Here is a 15,689-nt window from a genome sequence, read left to right as displayed (position 1 = left end):
ACTGAGCAGATACGGTACAACACACACACACACACACACACACACACACACACAGCAGGTAACTCATCACTCTCTCTTTGTGTCTTCAGAGTCGTTACTCCGAACGTCCAGCAGCCCTGACAGTCTGAGATCCAGAGCTCCAATGATCACCCCGGACCAGGAGACAGGTACTGCAGTAGTAGATATTCAGTGTATATACACAGAGGGATTTTCTTAATACTAAACTCACCTAAAATAACCACAGACGAATCGCTGAGTTCATAAACTGTAAAATTAACCAGCAGCTCCTGAGATGATTGTTTTTTTAGTTATTTTAATGTCAAATAATTAACATGTCAAATATTTAATCAAATGAGAAAATAATCAGGAGATAATCATCAGCTGCAGCCTTACATAACAGCTACAGCAGTGAAATGCTGCTCACACATTGATGCATTAGTGATAATGATCTAATGATAATGATATAATATAAAACAGTCTCAGGAGCCGTTTTTCTGTTACTTTTAATACTTTAAGTACATTTACTTCAGCAAAATGCTAAGCTTGTAATGAAGTATTTTTACAGTGTAGTATTAGTTCTTATACACAGATAGAGGATCTGAATGCGTCCTCCACCGCTCTCTGTAGTGCCGTGTGTGCACTCTGATAATGTTTGTGTGTTTTCAGGAACTAAACTGTGGCACCTGGTGAAGAATCATGAGCACAGTGACCAGAGAGAAGGAGACAGAGGCAGCAAGATGGTTTCTGAAATCTACCTGACCAGGCTGCTGGCGACCAAGGTAACAGACCAGTGCTCTGGTGTTCAGGATTCATGTGTCTGATGTTGTTTTTGACCCCAAACATGATAACAACATCTATATTTGACTCTTTTATTTGTTGCTCACTGTTGACAGTTTGTCATTACACTGTGTATCTTTATAATTCAGATGTGTTTCACGAGCACACATTTGTCAATCATTTTGTAATTAGCGTATTTCTTTATTTGAATTATGGCTGTTTAAATATTTAATGCCATGTCTTGGTCATCTCACCACCAGGGGACACTGCAGAAGTTTGTGGACGACCTGTTTGAGACAGTATTTAGCACCGCCCACCGCGGCTCTGCACTGCCATTGGCTATCAAGTACATGTTCGACTTCTTGGACGAGCAGGCCGACAAACGACAGATCAGCGACCCGGACGTCCGACACACCTGGAAGAGCAACTGGTGAGAGAAAGCCAAACAACAGTAAACAAGACTTTATTCATAAGACTGGCTCAGAGAGGCTTTAATTGAATCTAATCTGATGTTTCCTGTGTGTGTGTGTACAGCCTTCCTCTTAGATTCTGGGTCAACGTCATTAAAAATCCTCAGTTTGTGTTCGACATCCATAAGAGCAGCATCACTGACGCCTGTCTGTCAGTCGTCGCTCAGACCTTCATGGACTCCTGCTCGACGTCCGAACACAGACTCGGCAAAGACTCGCCGTCCAACAAGCTGCTCTACGCTAAAGACATCCCCAACTACAAGAGCTGGGTGGAGAGGTAGCTAACAGGCTAACCAGCTAATATATAAAAAGTGCTGGGTGGAGATGCTAACCACTGCATACACATATATATATATGTATATATATATATATATATAAACTGCTTGATGGAGAGGTAGACAACATGCTAACCAGCATATATACATATATATAAAAAAACAAAAACAGCTGGGTGGAAGGTGGCTAACATGCTAATCTGCTAATATATAAAGGGAGATAGGTGGAGAGGTATATATATATATATATAAAGGAGAGGAATCTGTCTGTGTGTTGATTTTCTTGACAACTGCTCATCCAGATAAATGATCTTATTTTAAAATCTTTTAAAATAAAATCAGAGAGGCTCTTGGTGTTGTTACCTTATTCAAATGTTTGTATACTGCAATGTAATATGACATTTATCATATTAATAAGTGTTGACGACTTATGAGGCAATTGCCTGTTAAAAAATTACACAATTAGTATCAGAGACTTAGGTAATTATCTGGATAAATTAACCATAAAACAACACATTAACTTGTTGGTACAGTTATTAAAGTGTGAGGTTATACACAACTGTGTGTGTGTGTGTGTGTGTGTGTGTGTGTGTGTGTGTGTGTGTGTGTGTGTGTGTGTGTGTGTGTGTGTCCTACAGGTATTACAGGGATATTGCGAAGATGCCCAGTATCAGTGATCAGGACATGGACGCTTATCTGGTCGAGCAGTCCCGTCTCCATGGCAATGAGTTCAACACACTGAGCGCGCTCAGTGAACTCTACTTCTACATAAACAAGTACAAGGAAGAGGTGGGTGGGGCTTGGTGTCATCTTGTACAAAGTTAATAGTTTTTAGGTTTGACATACATCTTAGATAGTCATGTCTCAGGTACCCAGGTGTGTTTCACCTGTCTTCCATGGCTAAGTGACCACAGCAAAGTGGCTGCAGTCAGCAGAGAGGGAGACAACACGGAGGGTATTTAAAAATGTGTATGGTGGTTGTGATTACATCAGTTTGTCTGGGGTGATTAAAACAGATTTACTGCCAGCAGTTGTTCTTCCAACACTGAGCAAGATATTTCTTCCCTCATGTTCCTGAGGGAAACATGAATGTTTGCACCAAATTTCATGGCAGTCCATCCAGAAGCCACTGAGACGCCCCTCCATCTATGCAGTTTTTGCTGCTTATCTTGATCACAGTGGCAGCAGGCTAAGCAGGATAAATAGCACATATATTCCAGCTACATCCTTCAGGTTCTCCTGGGGCATCCCGAGGCTTTCCAAGGCCAGGTGAGATATATAATTCCTCTACCTGTGGGTCTCCTATCAGTTGTACAGGCCAGTCCAACTGGTCGGAGACCTCTACAGGGAGGCGAGCAGGAGGTATCCTGATCAGTGGCTCTACCCTCGAGCTCCTTCTGGATGTCTGAGCTCCAAACCCTATTTTTAAGGGTAAAACCTGCGAAGGACACTCATTTCAAACGTTAGTATAAGCGGTCTCATTACTTCCAAGAGCTCATGACCATAGCTGGGAGATGGAATGAACCAGTAATTAAGACCTTTTCCTTCAGATTAAGCCCTGTTTCCACCACAATAGTCTGTTGTGCCAATCTGATGTTGAACTTACCTTCATTTGCGAACAAGACTCTGAGGTGTAGATCCTTCACTTGGGGCAGTGACTCAAGAGCCTATAGTTTCTCAGCAGACTACAATGGCCTCAGGCTTGGAGCTCTCACTCCTGCTTAATATTTGGCAGCAAACCACTGACATGTCACACAGAACCAGAACTGTGAACCTCACGGTGCCGTTAAATGAAAAGTCAGGATCACTAAATGGGGGACGGACCATGGGATCCCCAGGGGACCATGACTATCTGTAAAAAAATAAAAATAAAAATGTGTGGCAATCCATCCAGTCTTCATTGAAATATCACTGTGGACCTAAGTGCAGGACTGACCCACTTACTTGCCATCTATAAAACCACACCACTATTGTGCCTAAAAATACCAACATTTAACAGACAGCATGGTTTGAAACATCCAGAGCACATTCATGCTCTGCAGAGGATTACTGAATTTTGGACACTTATCCTTTCATCTAGACAATTTCCACAATAAACTTGAAAACTTAAGCTTTGTTACTTACTTACTTGTACATTATTATATTGTTATTATTATCATTATAAATTATTATATTATAAATATTTGTTATAGCAGTTTCTTTCAGCTTTCCTCTTCTCTGCACTGCCACTTGCTGCTGTAACACTGTGAATTTCCCCACTGTGGGACTAATGAAGGCGATCTTATCTTATCTTATCTTATCTTATCTTATATTTTTAAGGGTTCTAGTCTAGTTTGAATCAGTGGGATTCTTTCAGTTCAAAACTGTTGAAGAACAGCAGGAGAGACTGAAAATAGATTGTTAGACTGTAGAATAGATTGTTCATCAGTAATTTGGAGATATGAATCAAATTACATTAAACCCTTATTTATCTGCAAGTATTTGTATAATTTTTTATGTCTTTGCTCTGCCTCTGTAGATCCTGACAGCATTGGACCGGGACGGTTATTGTCGCAAACACAAACTGAGGCACAAACTGGAGCAAGCCATCAACCTGATGTCTGGGAGCAGCTGAGAGGAGGGGAAGGACGAATGGACTGATGGACCGATGGATCAATGGGGGGGATGGGGAGGAGGAACTGGGGAGAGGGAAGTGAGGGCATTTTGTTTTTCTGAACTGTTTGAACAGTCAGCTGATCTGCTTCGTGTTGGACCGAACTGACCGCCACAGCGCCAGCCCTTTAGCAATCAATCCATCAGTAATTTATTTGTTAATTGATTGATTGATTGATTTGAAGACTGACCGTCTGGCTGGCTGGGACCCCAACTACCTCCGCTCGGTGGGTTTTGGGGCAGAAAATCAGTTTCCAAACCGATTCGGATACATTCACAATGTGACTTCAGTGTCGAATGGAGTCAGTTTGGGGCAAAAAACAAACAAACTGAGATGCATCTAACGGTTTGGATTTGGATTTTAATTTACTGCAGGTGTTTGCAGGGATCAAAGAGAGGGGGCGTGGCTGTGGAAGAACCTGGCTGAAGACACTAGGATAAAGACTGAGTCAGGACTAATCGGAGGTCAGTTAGGACTAATTGACCTAACTTCAGGATTCCCGGCCTGGTTTGGAACTCCTGAAGCTATGTTGAACAGCAAAAGGTCAAATCAAGTTTTTGTCAAAACTACAGACTTAAAATAGTTGGTCTGGTCTGCAAAATTAGCAACAGACTTGACCTTACCTTAAAGACCTCATTGTAGGCTGACGAATCTGGGCTAAACATGGAAAGGTCAAGTAAAGGCTTACCGCAGACGTTTGAGGCCTCTTACTGATGTCGTTACCTTGGACTCTTTGTCCTCAAATCTGTAGCCTTGTCTTGAATGATCCGGATTCACTGTAAGGAGATCAGGTCACGCTTTAAGAGGGAAAGCTTCAAAGTCAAGTTCTCATCTGACCAAACCTTGAACTTGTTTGTGATGGATTCGTAAGGTTGTCTTAAGCTTTAATGAAAGAGAAGGAAGCAAACAACAGATGTCCCAAAAACCGATGACCTGACCTGACCTTTAAATCACTGCTTAGTCTCAAAAGATTTGGAATCCAGGTGGAGAACAACAGGAATTCATCTTTGGACATAAGGAAATAAGGACTCTATGAGCTGAGACAATTTGACTTGACCTTGGACTGTTCGGCCAAGCCGTGTCAGGATCTAGACGTTTCGAAGTTGCTGTCTTAAATAACCACTCAATGTTTTTTCTCTGGACAATCACTTTGTACCACAGCACACTGAGCCCAATGCCTACCGACCGACCAGTACCTGTGTCCATAAACCCGTCCTTTCCTCCCACCATCTTATTTTCTTTTCCATGCATCCTCAAAACTCAAGAAGTTCACCTTCTACTTTTGCTTGACCCACTTCTTCATTTTCTCTCCTTCTCTATCCTCCCTTTCTTTTCCTTGTTGACTTTTCACCCCATATTTTATTTCTCCTCCCCCTGAACCCTGCCCCATCATAGGTCAGTCATGCTGGCCTCTGGCCATCATCTTGGCCAGGAAAACTCTTTAGTAATGTACTGCCCGACCAATCAAGACTGTGGATTTCACCAGAATTGTGAAGAATTAAGTAGAAATGAATAGAAACAAATACAGAGTTATGTTTTGAATACATTCCAGCACAGACACACAGGCAAGGTCTGTAAATAAGCAGGTTGATTTTGGAAGTGAAGAACTTCAGAAAATAGATTGATCTGCATTTATCAGGACCAGAACGACCTGGAAAACGGGGTTCTGGATTCAGCACCAGTCGGTAAACTCTGACTCTTGGTTGCAGATCGCTTTATCGTTGGACCTTGCACATACACCCACATACAGCCATGCTTTACAGCGCCATGCTAACCGTGCCCAGGGGAAAATACTGTGCAGAGCTACAAGCCTAGTGCCATGTAAAGACCGGACCGGATCATGTCAGAACTGGACCGGACTCGGACCAAACCCGGATAAAAAAACAACCTGAAATGGAGTTTTAACCGGACCGGACTTAAGAACTCTTAAGACTTGTGGCCATAATTGTAAACAACAAAAAAAGAAAGATAATAATAATAATGATGATAAAGTATAAAAGTAAAAAAAGAATACAAAAAGAAAGGAAAAAAAAGAAATATTGAAATGTTAACATGTAATAAGAACTTTGTGGATGTGACAGTATGGATTTTATGGAGCGGAACTTGTATAAAGCTGAACGTTACGCTACATCAGAGTCTGGAGAAAGAGAGAGAGCCAGGAGATGGAACGATGGATCAGGCCAAGACCAAACCAAACCCATCCTCACACCGTCACTAAACCAGATCGAACTGGATTTATCCGGACTGAACGAGCGTGTTCTGTTTGGAACCTGAAGGAGCTGAACTAAATCTCAGCTCCGTCTGTCGAAGGAAGAAAAACAAACTGGACGTTTTTGGTGCTTTTTTGCCAAAGTGGGAGTTTGAACAGAACGGTGTCCTGTGCTGATGGAGGGTTGGCCTGGAGGTTTGGGTGGTGTTTCGAGGGGTTAAATTGTTGCATGTTTGCTTCGGATGGCATCTTTGTTTTGATGAGCTCTTGATGCGTTCTTGTACATCCTAAAGATGAATAAGGGTGTTTTCACACTGCCGGCTCAGTCTCACTTATACAACTTTAAAATCTGAGAGTATGATTCTTTTTTCCAGACTCAGGTGCAGATGGAGAAGTCATACCTCCACCTGCACCTGTGTCATCCACCATACCTGACTCAAATATCTGCTCCAACCTTGTTAATGCCGGTAAATAAAGGCGCAGACAGACTTCGGACCAACTGTAACTCAAAAAACTGAACCCAGTGTGTAACGCTCATGATTCTCTGTATGAATGATGATGAAATGTCAGGTTGAGGACTTTCTAACATGGCAATGCTGCACCCCTCATCCCACCATACACCTTGTTTTTCTGTGGTAGAACATTTACACTTCACACAGCTGGATCACACACTGTATATTTTTCAGAAAAAGCCCATTTTTGTTCTAACGTTTGTCAAAATTTGAGTTTGACAACATTACGTTTAGTCCTCATAGGTTGTTTGGCTGGTAGCTCAGTTGACACTCTGCCATAAACAAACACAAACTACTGAAGTTTTATCTTCTGGTTTAATTTTTCAGTAGCAGAGCTCCTCTATTTAAGCGCTTTGTGTCAGCTCAGAACTGATAAGTGAGACTGACTTCACAGTGGTAACAGACCCAAAATATGAATTTGGTGACAGGTGATTGGATTGATTCTCTACCTGCAGTGAATTTCATGTCTCGGCAGACTGATCTTCATAGAAAAAAGTGAAACAGATTCATACATCCCCAGGCTTTCTTTGAAATCCACACATATGGCTCAGTGAACCATCCATTAATAAGCAAACCATGCATGCAGATTGGAGTTCAAGATTTTCACTTGTTCAGTTTAATGGCAATAATTGAAAAAAACACATCCCCAAACTCGACTGTTAATCTTTTACTGCACCAGGTGTCTAGAGTATGTTACACTAAAAACAATAAAACAACACAACTGGTTTAAAAATGCGACACACTTTAAGATATTGAGTAGTTTACCAGCTCGTACACATGGTTCACCAATCTGTATGTAAACACACGAGGTCTGTGTCTGGAAATGTTCTACCACAGCCGACGTCTCTCTGCTGGCTCTGTGCGATGCCATGAAGCTATCAAGCACCTTCTTTTCTTTCCAGATGTTGTTTCACTGTTGTTTGAATCTTTGGGGCCAAAAGGACCCAAGTGAGGAAGACAAGGAGGGAGGAAGAGGAGGAAGGGTCCTAATTAAAGACTGCCTTTTAGATGATTAATTATAGAACAGGGAGGGAAGCCACTACCATACCAATACCACTGTTCATCCAACCTGTGTGTGTGTGTGTGTGTGTGTGTGTGTGTGTGTGTGTGTGTGTGTGTGTGTGTGTGTGTGTGTGTGTGTGTGTGTCTGTGTGTGTGTGTGATCCTCTCACTGCTGCTGCAGTGGAAACTCAAACCTCTGATCGTATCTGCAGCTCAATTAAAAATCATTTTCTTGACAGTTGCGTCATTTAAATCACGCGATCGGTATCTTTCCCTCTGGAATCTGGGATCGATCTTCAGTCTCCATCTAAAAAAAAACCAAAATCACTGATCGCACTGTAAAAACTGTTTTGTTGTCATTTTGATCAGAATTCACCTTTTAGTTGGTGATGAGACGATGGTTCGGGGGGGTCTTTCAACATGCTACAGGGTGAGGAAGAGGAGAATGTAAAGGATGGGCAGGGATGATGTAAAGGAGGAGGTACCCCCCCCCCCCCCCCCCCCCCCCCGCATGAGGAGGAAGAAAAGAAATTACTATTTGACTGCAGAGAGGAGGAGGAGGAGGAGGGTGTGTTGTGCCAAAAGGTGAAGAAGCTGATGTTCTTCAAATATAGAGAAGAGAAATGTTCAAGTAGAACAAGAGGATCAGGATGAAAAGAGAAGGTCAGGTTCCCTTTTTGTATGCTAAAGTGAGAGGAGGCAGGAGGAAGAGGAGGAGGACGAGGGATGGAGGTACACGCCACTGGAATACTGAGAGCAGGAGAGAGGGAGAATACTGATCAGGGAGAAAGAGACGGAGACAACGTCATCCATCAAACCGGCCGAGGAGGGAAAGATCACTGAGGGGAGGAGGAGCAGAGAGAGGAGCTGCTCCAGATCCAGGATCACGGTCCTCCGTGACTATCAGAATAAAAGTGAGTGTTTCAGTCAGGCGAGCATAAAATTAACTACAGGAGGAAGTAAAGAAAACAGAGTCACGGCATGAAGCACAGAGAGAAACGATCGTAATCAGCAACACAAAGACAAAAAGATTCCTTCAGTCAGATCTGTTCTAGGAGCTAAACGTGATTGGTTCAGTTAGTTTCTGGATCTGTATCCAGGCTCACAAACAAACAGGCTGTGATCTGTGGCTTCCAGCTCAGTCACAACTTCCTCTCTGTCCCGGTTACCTGAGAGATCCACCCTGGACAGTCCTGGATCTGGACTACTGGAGAGCCTGAGTCAAATGAAAGAGGAGAACAGAAAACAACAGAAGAAGAGGAGGACGGATGAGGATGGAGAGAAGAAGGAAACCTTAGAAACAGTTTAAATTTGAACAAATCGATTTTCAGATGTTTACAGTGTGGCAGTGTGTGTGTGTGTGTGTGTGTGTGTGTGTGTGTGTGTGTGTGTGTGTTTGTTTGCGTGCTTGTTTCAGTCTTGTTTACACACACATACATTTTACCATCATATCCATCTTCCAAACACACACACACACACACAGAGCTGGGAGGAGGTCGGGTCTAATTCCTGGAACACTGGAGCAAACAAAAGAAAAAAAACAGGATTGGATTGAATCCTTGTTTTTAGCTGCAGTGTCCACCCATATGCTCACACACACACACACACACATACACACATACACACATACACACACAGATGGCTCAGAGTTTTTAACATTCTCCAGCAGTGAGATATTTATTGATTATTTTTGACTTGATTTTTACTTTAATTTATTTTTATGATGAGTTATATTTATTGTGGGAGGATGTACGTTATTTTATCTTGTACAGCATTAAAGAGAGAGACGAGCTCAACATCAGACACTGCACACACACACACACACACACACACACACACACACACACACACTTTCATACATGTCATTATATCCATGTGCAGGCTCGGAAACGACCATTTATCATCAAAGACTGAAAAACATTTTGTCAAGTTTTTCTCAGTTTTCTTCTAAATCTGAAATTTTGTCGTTGTACCAAACTGTGCAGGTGTGTTTTCGTTTTTATTGGTTCGTTCTTGTTCCTCTGAAACATTTCAGTTAAATCCAGACTTCAGTCATAAGTGGAGCTGGTCGGTCGTTTCCCGTCCTGTCCATGTTCAAATCTATTGATTTGTCTGATAACTGAGGTGTCGGTGGAAGAATCGATTGATTGAATTGATTAGAATCATCCATCAGACTCACTCATCAAACAGTCGGAGCAGTTGTACCAATCTTTCGACTCTTAATCCAGGCGATGTTTCCAGGGGCTGGATGGGAGCAGGGAGAGAAACAGCAGGGAAACAGGGCTCTCCCACTGAAAATCAATGGGTCTAATCTCTACTCTCCAATTGGCATAAAATTGATTTTTGTCTAATCAATGGAAATAAACAGAATTTGATTTTATGTTATTGTTACAACCAAAGTCCACACAGTGTATTTCAATTTGGATTTTTATCCCCCCCCCCCCCATTAAACCCCTCCCTCCCCTGCAGACTCCTGACTGATGATTGGTTAACTGACAGACAAGTCGAGCCGACAGCGAATCCCAGTGGGCTTCATTGTACCATAGCAACAGCGAATCACTGGACTCCCCATTGAGCTTGAACGGGGAGTCAGATGTCTTTATTGTACCATAATATGATTATTATTACTATGATTATAGTTATTATTATTCTGAGCAGGTGCTTCTCAGCTGCTGTGGGATCAGGATCCACCACCTTCGATTGAACTGTATCTGTAAGCACTTTTCTGAACAAAGTCCTGGATTTGAAACACAACGCCAAACTCGGAGATCTCACCAACGTGTTCCCTGTTGGGTCCCCGAGCCACCAGTTGAGAAGCACCGCTCACACTGGATCTTGTGTCTTAGTTCAGGATGGGATTGTTCATTCAGGCGGCGCTTCAGGAGCTTCAGGTGTCAGATGGCGAGGCTTCGTGATGGGTCCTGAACTGTGATGTCACAGGTGTCATGTAGTTCAGTAAAGGGGCTCAGGGTCAGTACTCGATGAATCGTTCCACAGAGTCCAGAAGGGGTCAGCGAGATCCTTCAGGGTCCTCAAGACTCCAGCTTCTATAATCATTGGAGATTTGTTCAGGAGGTCCAGAGTTTTGGACCTGACCTGAAACTGACCTGTGGAAAGCCAGCCTGAAGAGAATGGGCATGAATTAATTTTCCAGTAAAAAGAGACCCTGATCCAGAAGAGACCAGAGGATAGTCTGTACTGATCCCATCAAATCCAGGATCAAATGAGGATCATTGGACCGGATCATTGTGATACAGCTGATACTCAGGAATCAGACACAGACCTGAGACCTGCAGTAAAACCAGACCTGATTAGTCCGGATGTCCTGGGTATAGAGTCAAATATCAACTGTGTTTAAATCACATGACTAATGTTAGAGATGAAAAGATTTGAAAAGAAACTCAGAGTCTGGATCCTGCTCGTCACCTGACCTTTCTTCACACAGACCTCAGACCTTTTTACATCAGGTCGTCTCTAAACTGTTTCATGAGACACTTCACCCTGATCCAAACACCTGAGACACACATGTAACATGTTTATTGCTGATTCTGATGACATCGCAGCACTCGTATCATCCCGGTTCACTGCCGGAGCCTCACGATCTGCCGCCGCCGCTCCGCAGCGCCGCCCTTCATTCACTCTGCCTGGAAAAACTGTTTGTTTCACTGAAAACACAGAAAACACACGTCGCCTTGATGCAGCGCTTTCCAGGATGTAGTCAGGGCCCATTTTTTGATACCATTTGCCATTGCCTTGTTTTTATTTTTATTTTTGCTGAGTTAAAATGTAATGATGATGATGATGATGATGATGATGAATCTTCTTCATGTAATAGCCTGTGTCAGTTTTTATACCATTGCCATTGCCTTCTGCTGAGTTTGTATATTTGTGTGATTTCACTAAAGTGTAATGGAAAAGTTGAAAAAGTTTCATTGTGTTTTTATCTTCAAAGATTGAATACGAGTGTTCAACATGGGGCTGGAGCAAACAATTATGTTCATTATCGATTAATTTGCCAATTAAATGTTTCATCTATAAATTGTTTAAAAAAGTGAATAGTAAAAACAATAGTAAATCGTGAAAAAAAAATAGCATTCATACTTTCTCAGAGCCCGAGGTGTGATGTCTTCAGTTTGGTGGTTTTGTCCAACTAATAGTCCAAAACTAAAATATTGAATTTACTTTGATATATGACAAGGAAAAGCAGCCAATCATGGAGCAGCTGAAGCCTGGATTTTACCCGGACTCAAACATTGAGGAGTTTTTGCTCATTTGTTAAGGTGACTTTAAGTTTGGTTTCCTGCTGCGCCGCCATCACCCACGCTGGCAAGGGTACAGACTAATTAATGGAGAACAATGATCCAGGCTTTGCAGTGCTTATCAGCAGCAGCAACAAAAGAGCCGTTATCACAGGTTTTCATCATCAGGAAATACACTTGATTAAAATACAGCAGAGACGCTGAGAGACAGACGAGAGACGACAAACTGTTCAGTGATTTCACAGGATTTTAAAGAAACAGAGTCAGTCAGACGTCACTGATGTCTGAGGCGGGTTTGAACCTGTGTCAGGAACTAAACCTGTGTTTAAACTGCAACTGTGGTTTAGTCTCAATCAGTGTTGCCAGATTTGACTGACGAACCCCCCCAATCGTCACAGGAGGAGCTCAGCTTTTAATCTTCATGTCTTGTTTCCACCAGGTGTTAAACTTTCCTCTGAGGCTCCATGTTGACATGACTGCATCACCTTCATGCTGCAGGTCTCCTGTTCTACCACATCCCAGAGGGGATCCACAGGATCCAGGTCTGAGACTGGACTCAGTGTGATGTTGATGAAACCAGTTTGTGACGTGGATCATTATCCTGCAGGAAGCAGCTGTTAGAAGATGGTGAACTGTGGCCATGAACCAGGACTGATCGGTGTTAAGACCCAAAGTGAGTCCAGAAAACACCCCCACACCATCACACCACCACCTGGACAGGTTGGTCCATGGATCCAGACTCTGACTCTACCATCTGCTGCCTCAGCACAAATCCAGATCCATCAGACCAGATCTTCACCTGTCCAGTGTTCTGGTCTTGGTGACAGGAAGTGGAGCCTGATGTGGTCTCAGTCTGGAGCGATTCTAAATTCAGCAGGGGCCCAGGAAAAGAAGCCCATTAAAGAACAGACTATTGGCAGACGCTATATTTATAGATGTTCCTTTAACGCCTCACATGCAGACTATTTGTAGATGCTAGATACAGCACACATCATCAGGGGCCCCACAAAGGAGGAGCAGCAGTGAACTGTGTCTTTACATGAGGTTTAAGGGGGGCCATCAGGGGCCCCTGTCCACCTGAACCTGAATCTATTGAATCTGATGTTTCCTGTATGAACCTGCAGTGATGTCATGTGGTTTCAACTGCAGCGTCCAATCAGCAACAGATTTCTAACAAGGTGTGTTCGTCCAGTAAAAGACTTCAGTGAAGGATGGTCTGGAGTGTCCTCACTCATGCCTCCTCAAAGACCTCTCCTTTCTCCTCCTTCCTCCTCCTTCCTCGATCGATCGAGCTCTGGGACGTCCCTCAGGTTCGAGGACCAGAACCACTTCCAGGTCAGACGAGGAGCGATGTCGATCATTTCATCCCAGTGCCCATCAGTCATCGTGACATCACAACCAGTCAGTCCAGTGCTTTGGTGCGTGGTGGGCAGGACTAAACGCTGGTTCCTGTCTGGACTGGAGGCTCCTTAACGTGACGAGCTGCAGCAGAGAGACAAACGAGCTTCGTTAAAGATTAAAGCTTTGATTTGATTACAGCTCAGTGTGTGTGTGTGTGTGTGTGTGTGTGTGTAAAGCCCTGAGTCAGACTGTGCTGCCTGTTAACCAGCTGCACAGTCAGCATCTACAGGTGTCTCTCACACACACACACACACACACACACAGCCACTCTCCCAAATTAACCGTTAATCATAAACGGTAAAAAAAACGATGAGTCATGAGTTTCCTCTTCTCTGCTGCTCACACACACACACACACACACACTGCTGGTGGTCTCAGTAATCATTTCTTCAGTCAGCGTGTTTGATTTTTTCTGCTGATGTTTGTGAGTTCAGAGACTTTCAGATCAAAATGTGGTCTGTGCAGTTTCCTCCTGACACATCATGTGATTAAATGGACTTTTTAATGTCGGCTTGTCAGGTTTAATAAAGAGGGATCATCCATCACTGCAGAACGAGACGTGTTCACAGTGACAGTCCTCCACCGACGAACTACACACCTGTTTGATTCAGCCAATCACAGTAGTGGAGGAAGTCCTCCAATCGTTTTAATCCTTAAACCTTCATCATTCAGAATTTGTGATGATTTAACAGTTGATCGAACAGTTAAACCTGGACACAGACACACACAGCTCCTATCAAACATACTGTTCTAACCACTGGTATTTACTTATCTCTGGTTTGTTCTTACTGCTGTTTCTGACAGTCATCACTCAGTTATTTGTATGTAAGTGTAATGATAATAAAGAAAATCTTCCCACAGGTTCCTGAAGCTCCGAGTGAGCTGCTCCACCATCGGCATCTTGGCATTGCCAAAATCCTCCAGAAGAACAAACATCACAAGCACAGAGAGGTCACGTTCACTGACTGAATCAGCTGAGGTGACAGCTAACAGCTAACAGCAGCTAGCAGCCACGCCCTCAGTTCTCCATCACTTTAGTCAATAATAGAATGTAAACAGGTGAGTTGTATAAATTCAGCCGTACAGTCGTCATGAAGGAGGAAATTATCTCTAGAGACCAGAGCAGTTTCTGTACCAGGCTGTAAACATGTTTCTTTCTGCTGTAAAGTTGGACATTTGAACATGGGAGTCTGTGGGACTGACTCACTGCTGGAGCCAGACTCTAGTGGTCATTAGAGGAACTGCAGCTTTTCGCTTCATGTTTCAGCTCTGGAGGGTGATGTAAGCTGCCAGCATTAGCACATCTGGCTAACTAGCTCAGTGCCTGCAGTAGTGGTGTCACCTCATAGTGATGAGTTCAGGCGTCTGGGTGGAAACCTCCTGGACTCATTCACTGCTGAGGTTTTCTGTCAGAGCCTGAAGACAGAGTCATCCAGAGCAGGATGGAGCTGGCGTTTCATCCAGTCTGTTTGACTCATTGATCATATTAACGTTAATGATGAAACTGGCTCATTAACTCTTAATAAGTGAGATCACAGCTGCTGTGGTTGAATGAGGAGCGCCGCAGAGCTGTGTCCACTGTTTAACAGCTTTATGACATTATTGTTGCATTATGAGAGTGTCTGATGTCAGTGTGTTAGTCAGCAGGTCAGACCTGTTTCTGTTAATTACGCTCACAACAGCAATATTTCCTCCCTCAGCAGCTTTAATGAGCTCTAGCATTTAGAAATAGATTTAACTGTATCAGCAGTAAATATTGCTCGTGGCTCGATTCTTATTTTCCAACCTGATTATGAACTTTCTGAGCTGAGGCTCCGCAGGCTGTTTGTCTCCTCTTCATCACTCCAGCTTCTTCTTCCCCTCAGTGGAAATGAGGTGATTCTGTTTCTTATTTGGAAAACTGAACTATATTTATTTCAGTTTATTCAGTGAAGGATGCAGTTTTGTCTGGAACGAGAACCGATGGGGAAACATTTTTAAATGTGGTCACATTTCATCAGCTTCACACAGCGAATCAGAAAATCCAAAAATCAATCAGAAACTGATGGATCACCAATGTGGTGACGTGAGTAAAAGTCTGGAAGCTGCATTTTGTAAAAGCTGAAGCCTGTTGACTGACGTCTCTCTGCTG

The 15,689-nt window shown here is 43.1% G+C and overlaps 1 protein-coding gene across 1 annotated transcript in view; it reads left to right on the top strand.

Annotated features, from left to right (window-relative positions):
• plxna3 (plexin A3) overlaps positions 1-11,824 on the top strand; it is a 106,783-nt gene extending 94,959 nt beyond the window's left edge. The window contains exons 32-38 of the mRNA XM_071458785.1: positions 1-14; positions 90-167; positions 667-779; positions 1,038-1,207; positions 1,312-1,524; positions 2,161-2,311; positions 4,041-11,824. The exon at positions 1-14 is cut by the window's left edge and continues 83 nt beyond it. Of these exons, the coding sequence (XP_071314886.1) occupies positions 1-14; positions 90-167; positions 667-779; positions 1,038-1,207; positions 1,312-1,524; positions 2,161-2,311; positions 4,041-4,136 (835 nt within the window). The 3' untranslated portion in view covers positions 4,137-11,824. The remainder of the gene's footprint in view (positions 15-89; positions 168-666; positions 780-1,037; positions 1,208-1,311; positions 1,525-2,160; positions 2,312-4,040) is intronic.
• Positions 11,825-15,689: the final 3,865 nt, after the last annotated feature.

The sequence above is a fragment of the Trachinotus anak genome, unplaced genomic scaffold (assembly GCF_046630095.1).
Source record: "Trachinotus anak isolate AG129_WGS33_773 ecotype Australia unplaced genomic scaffold, CSIRO_AGI_Tana_v1 ptg000022l, whole genome shotgun sequence".
Classification (NCBI taxonomy): Eukaryota; Metazoa; Chordata; class Actinopteri; order Carangiformes; family Carangidae; genus Trachinotus; species Trachinotus anak.
The sequence above is the reverse complement of the archived record's forward strand: the minus strand, read 5'-3'. Positions and strand labels throughout refer to the sequence as shown.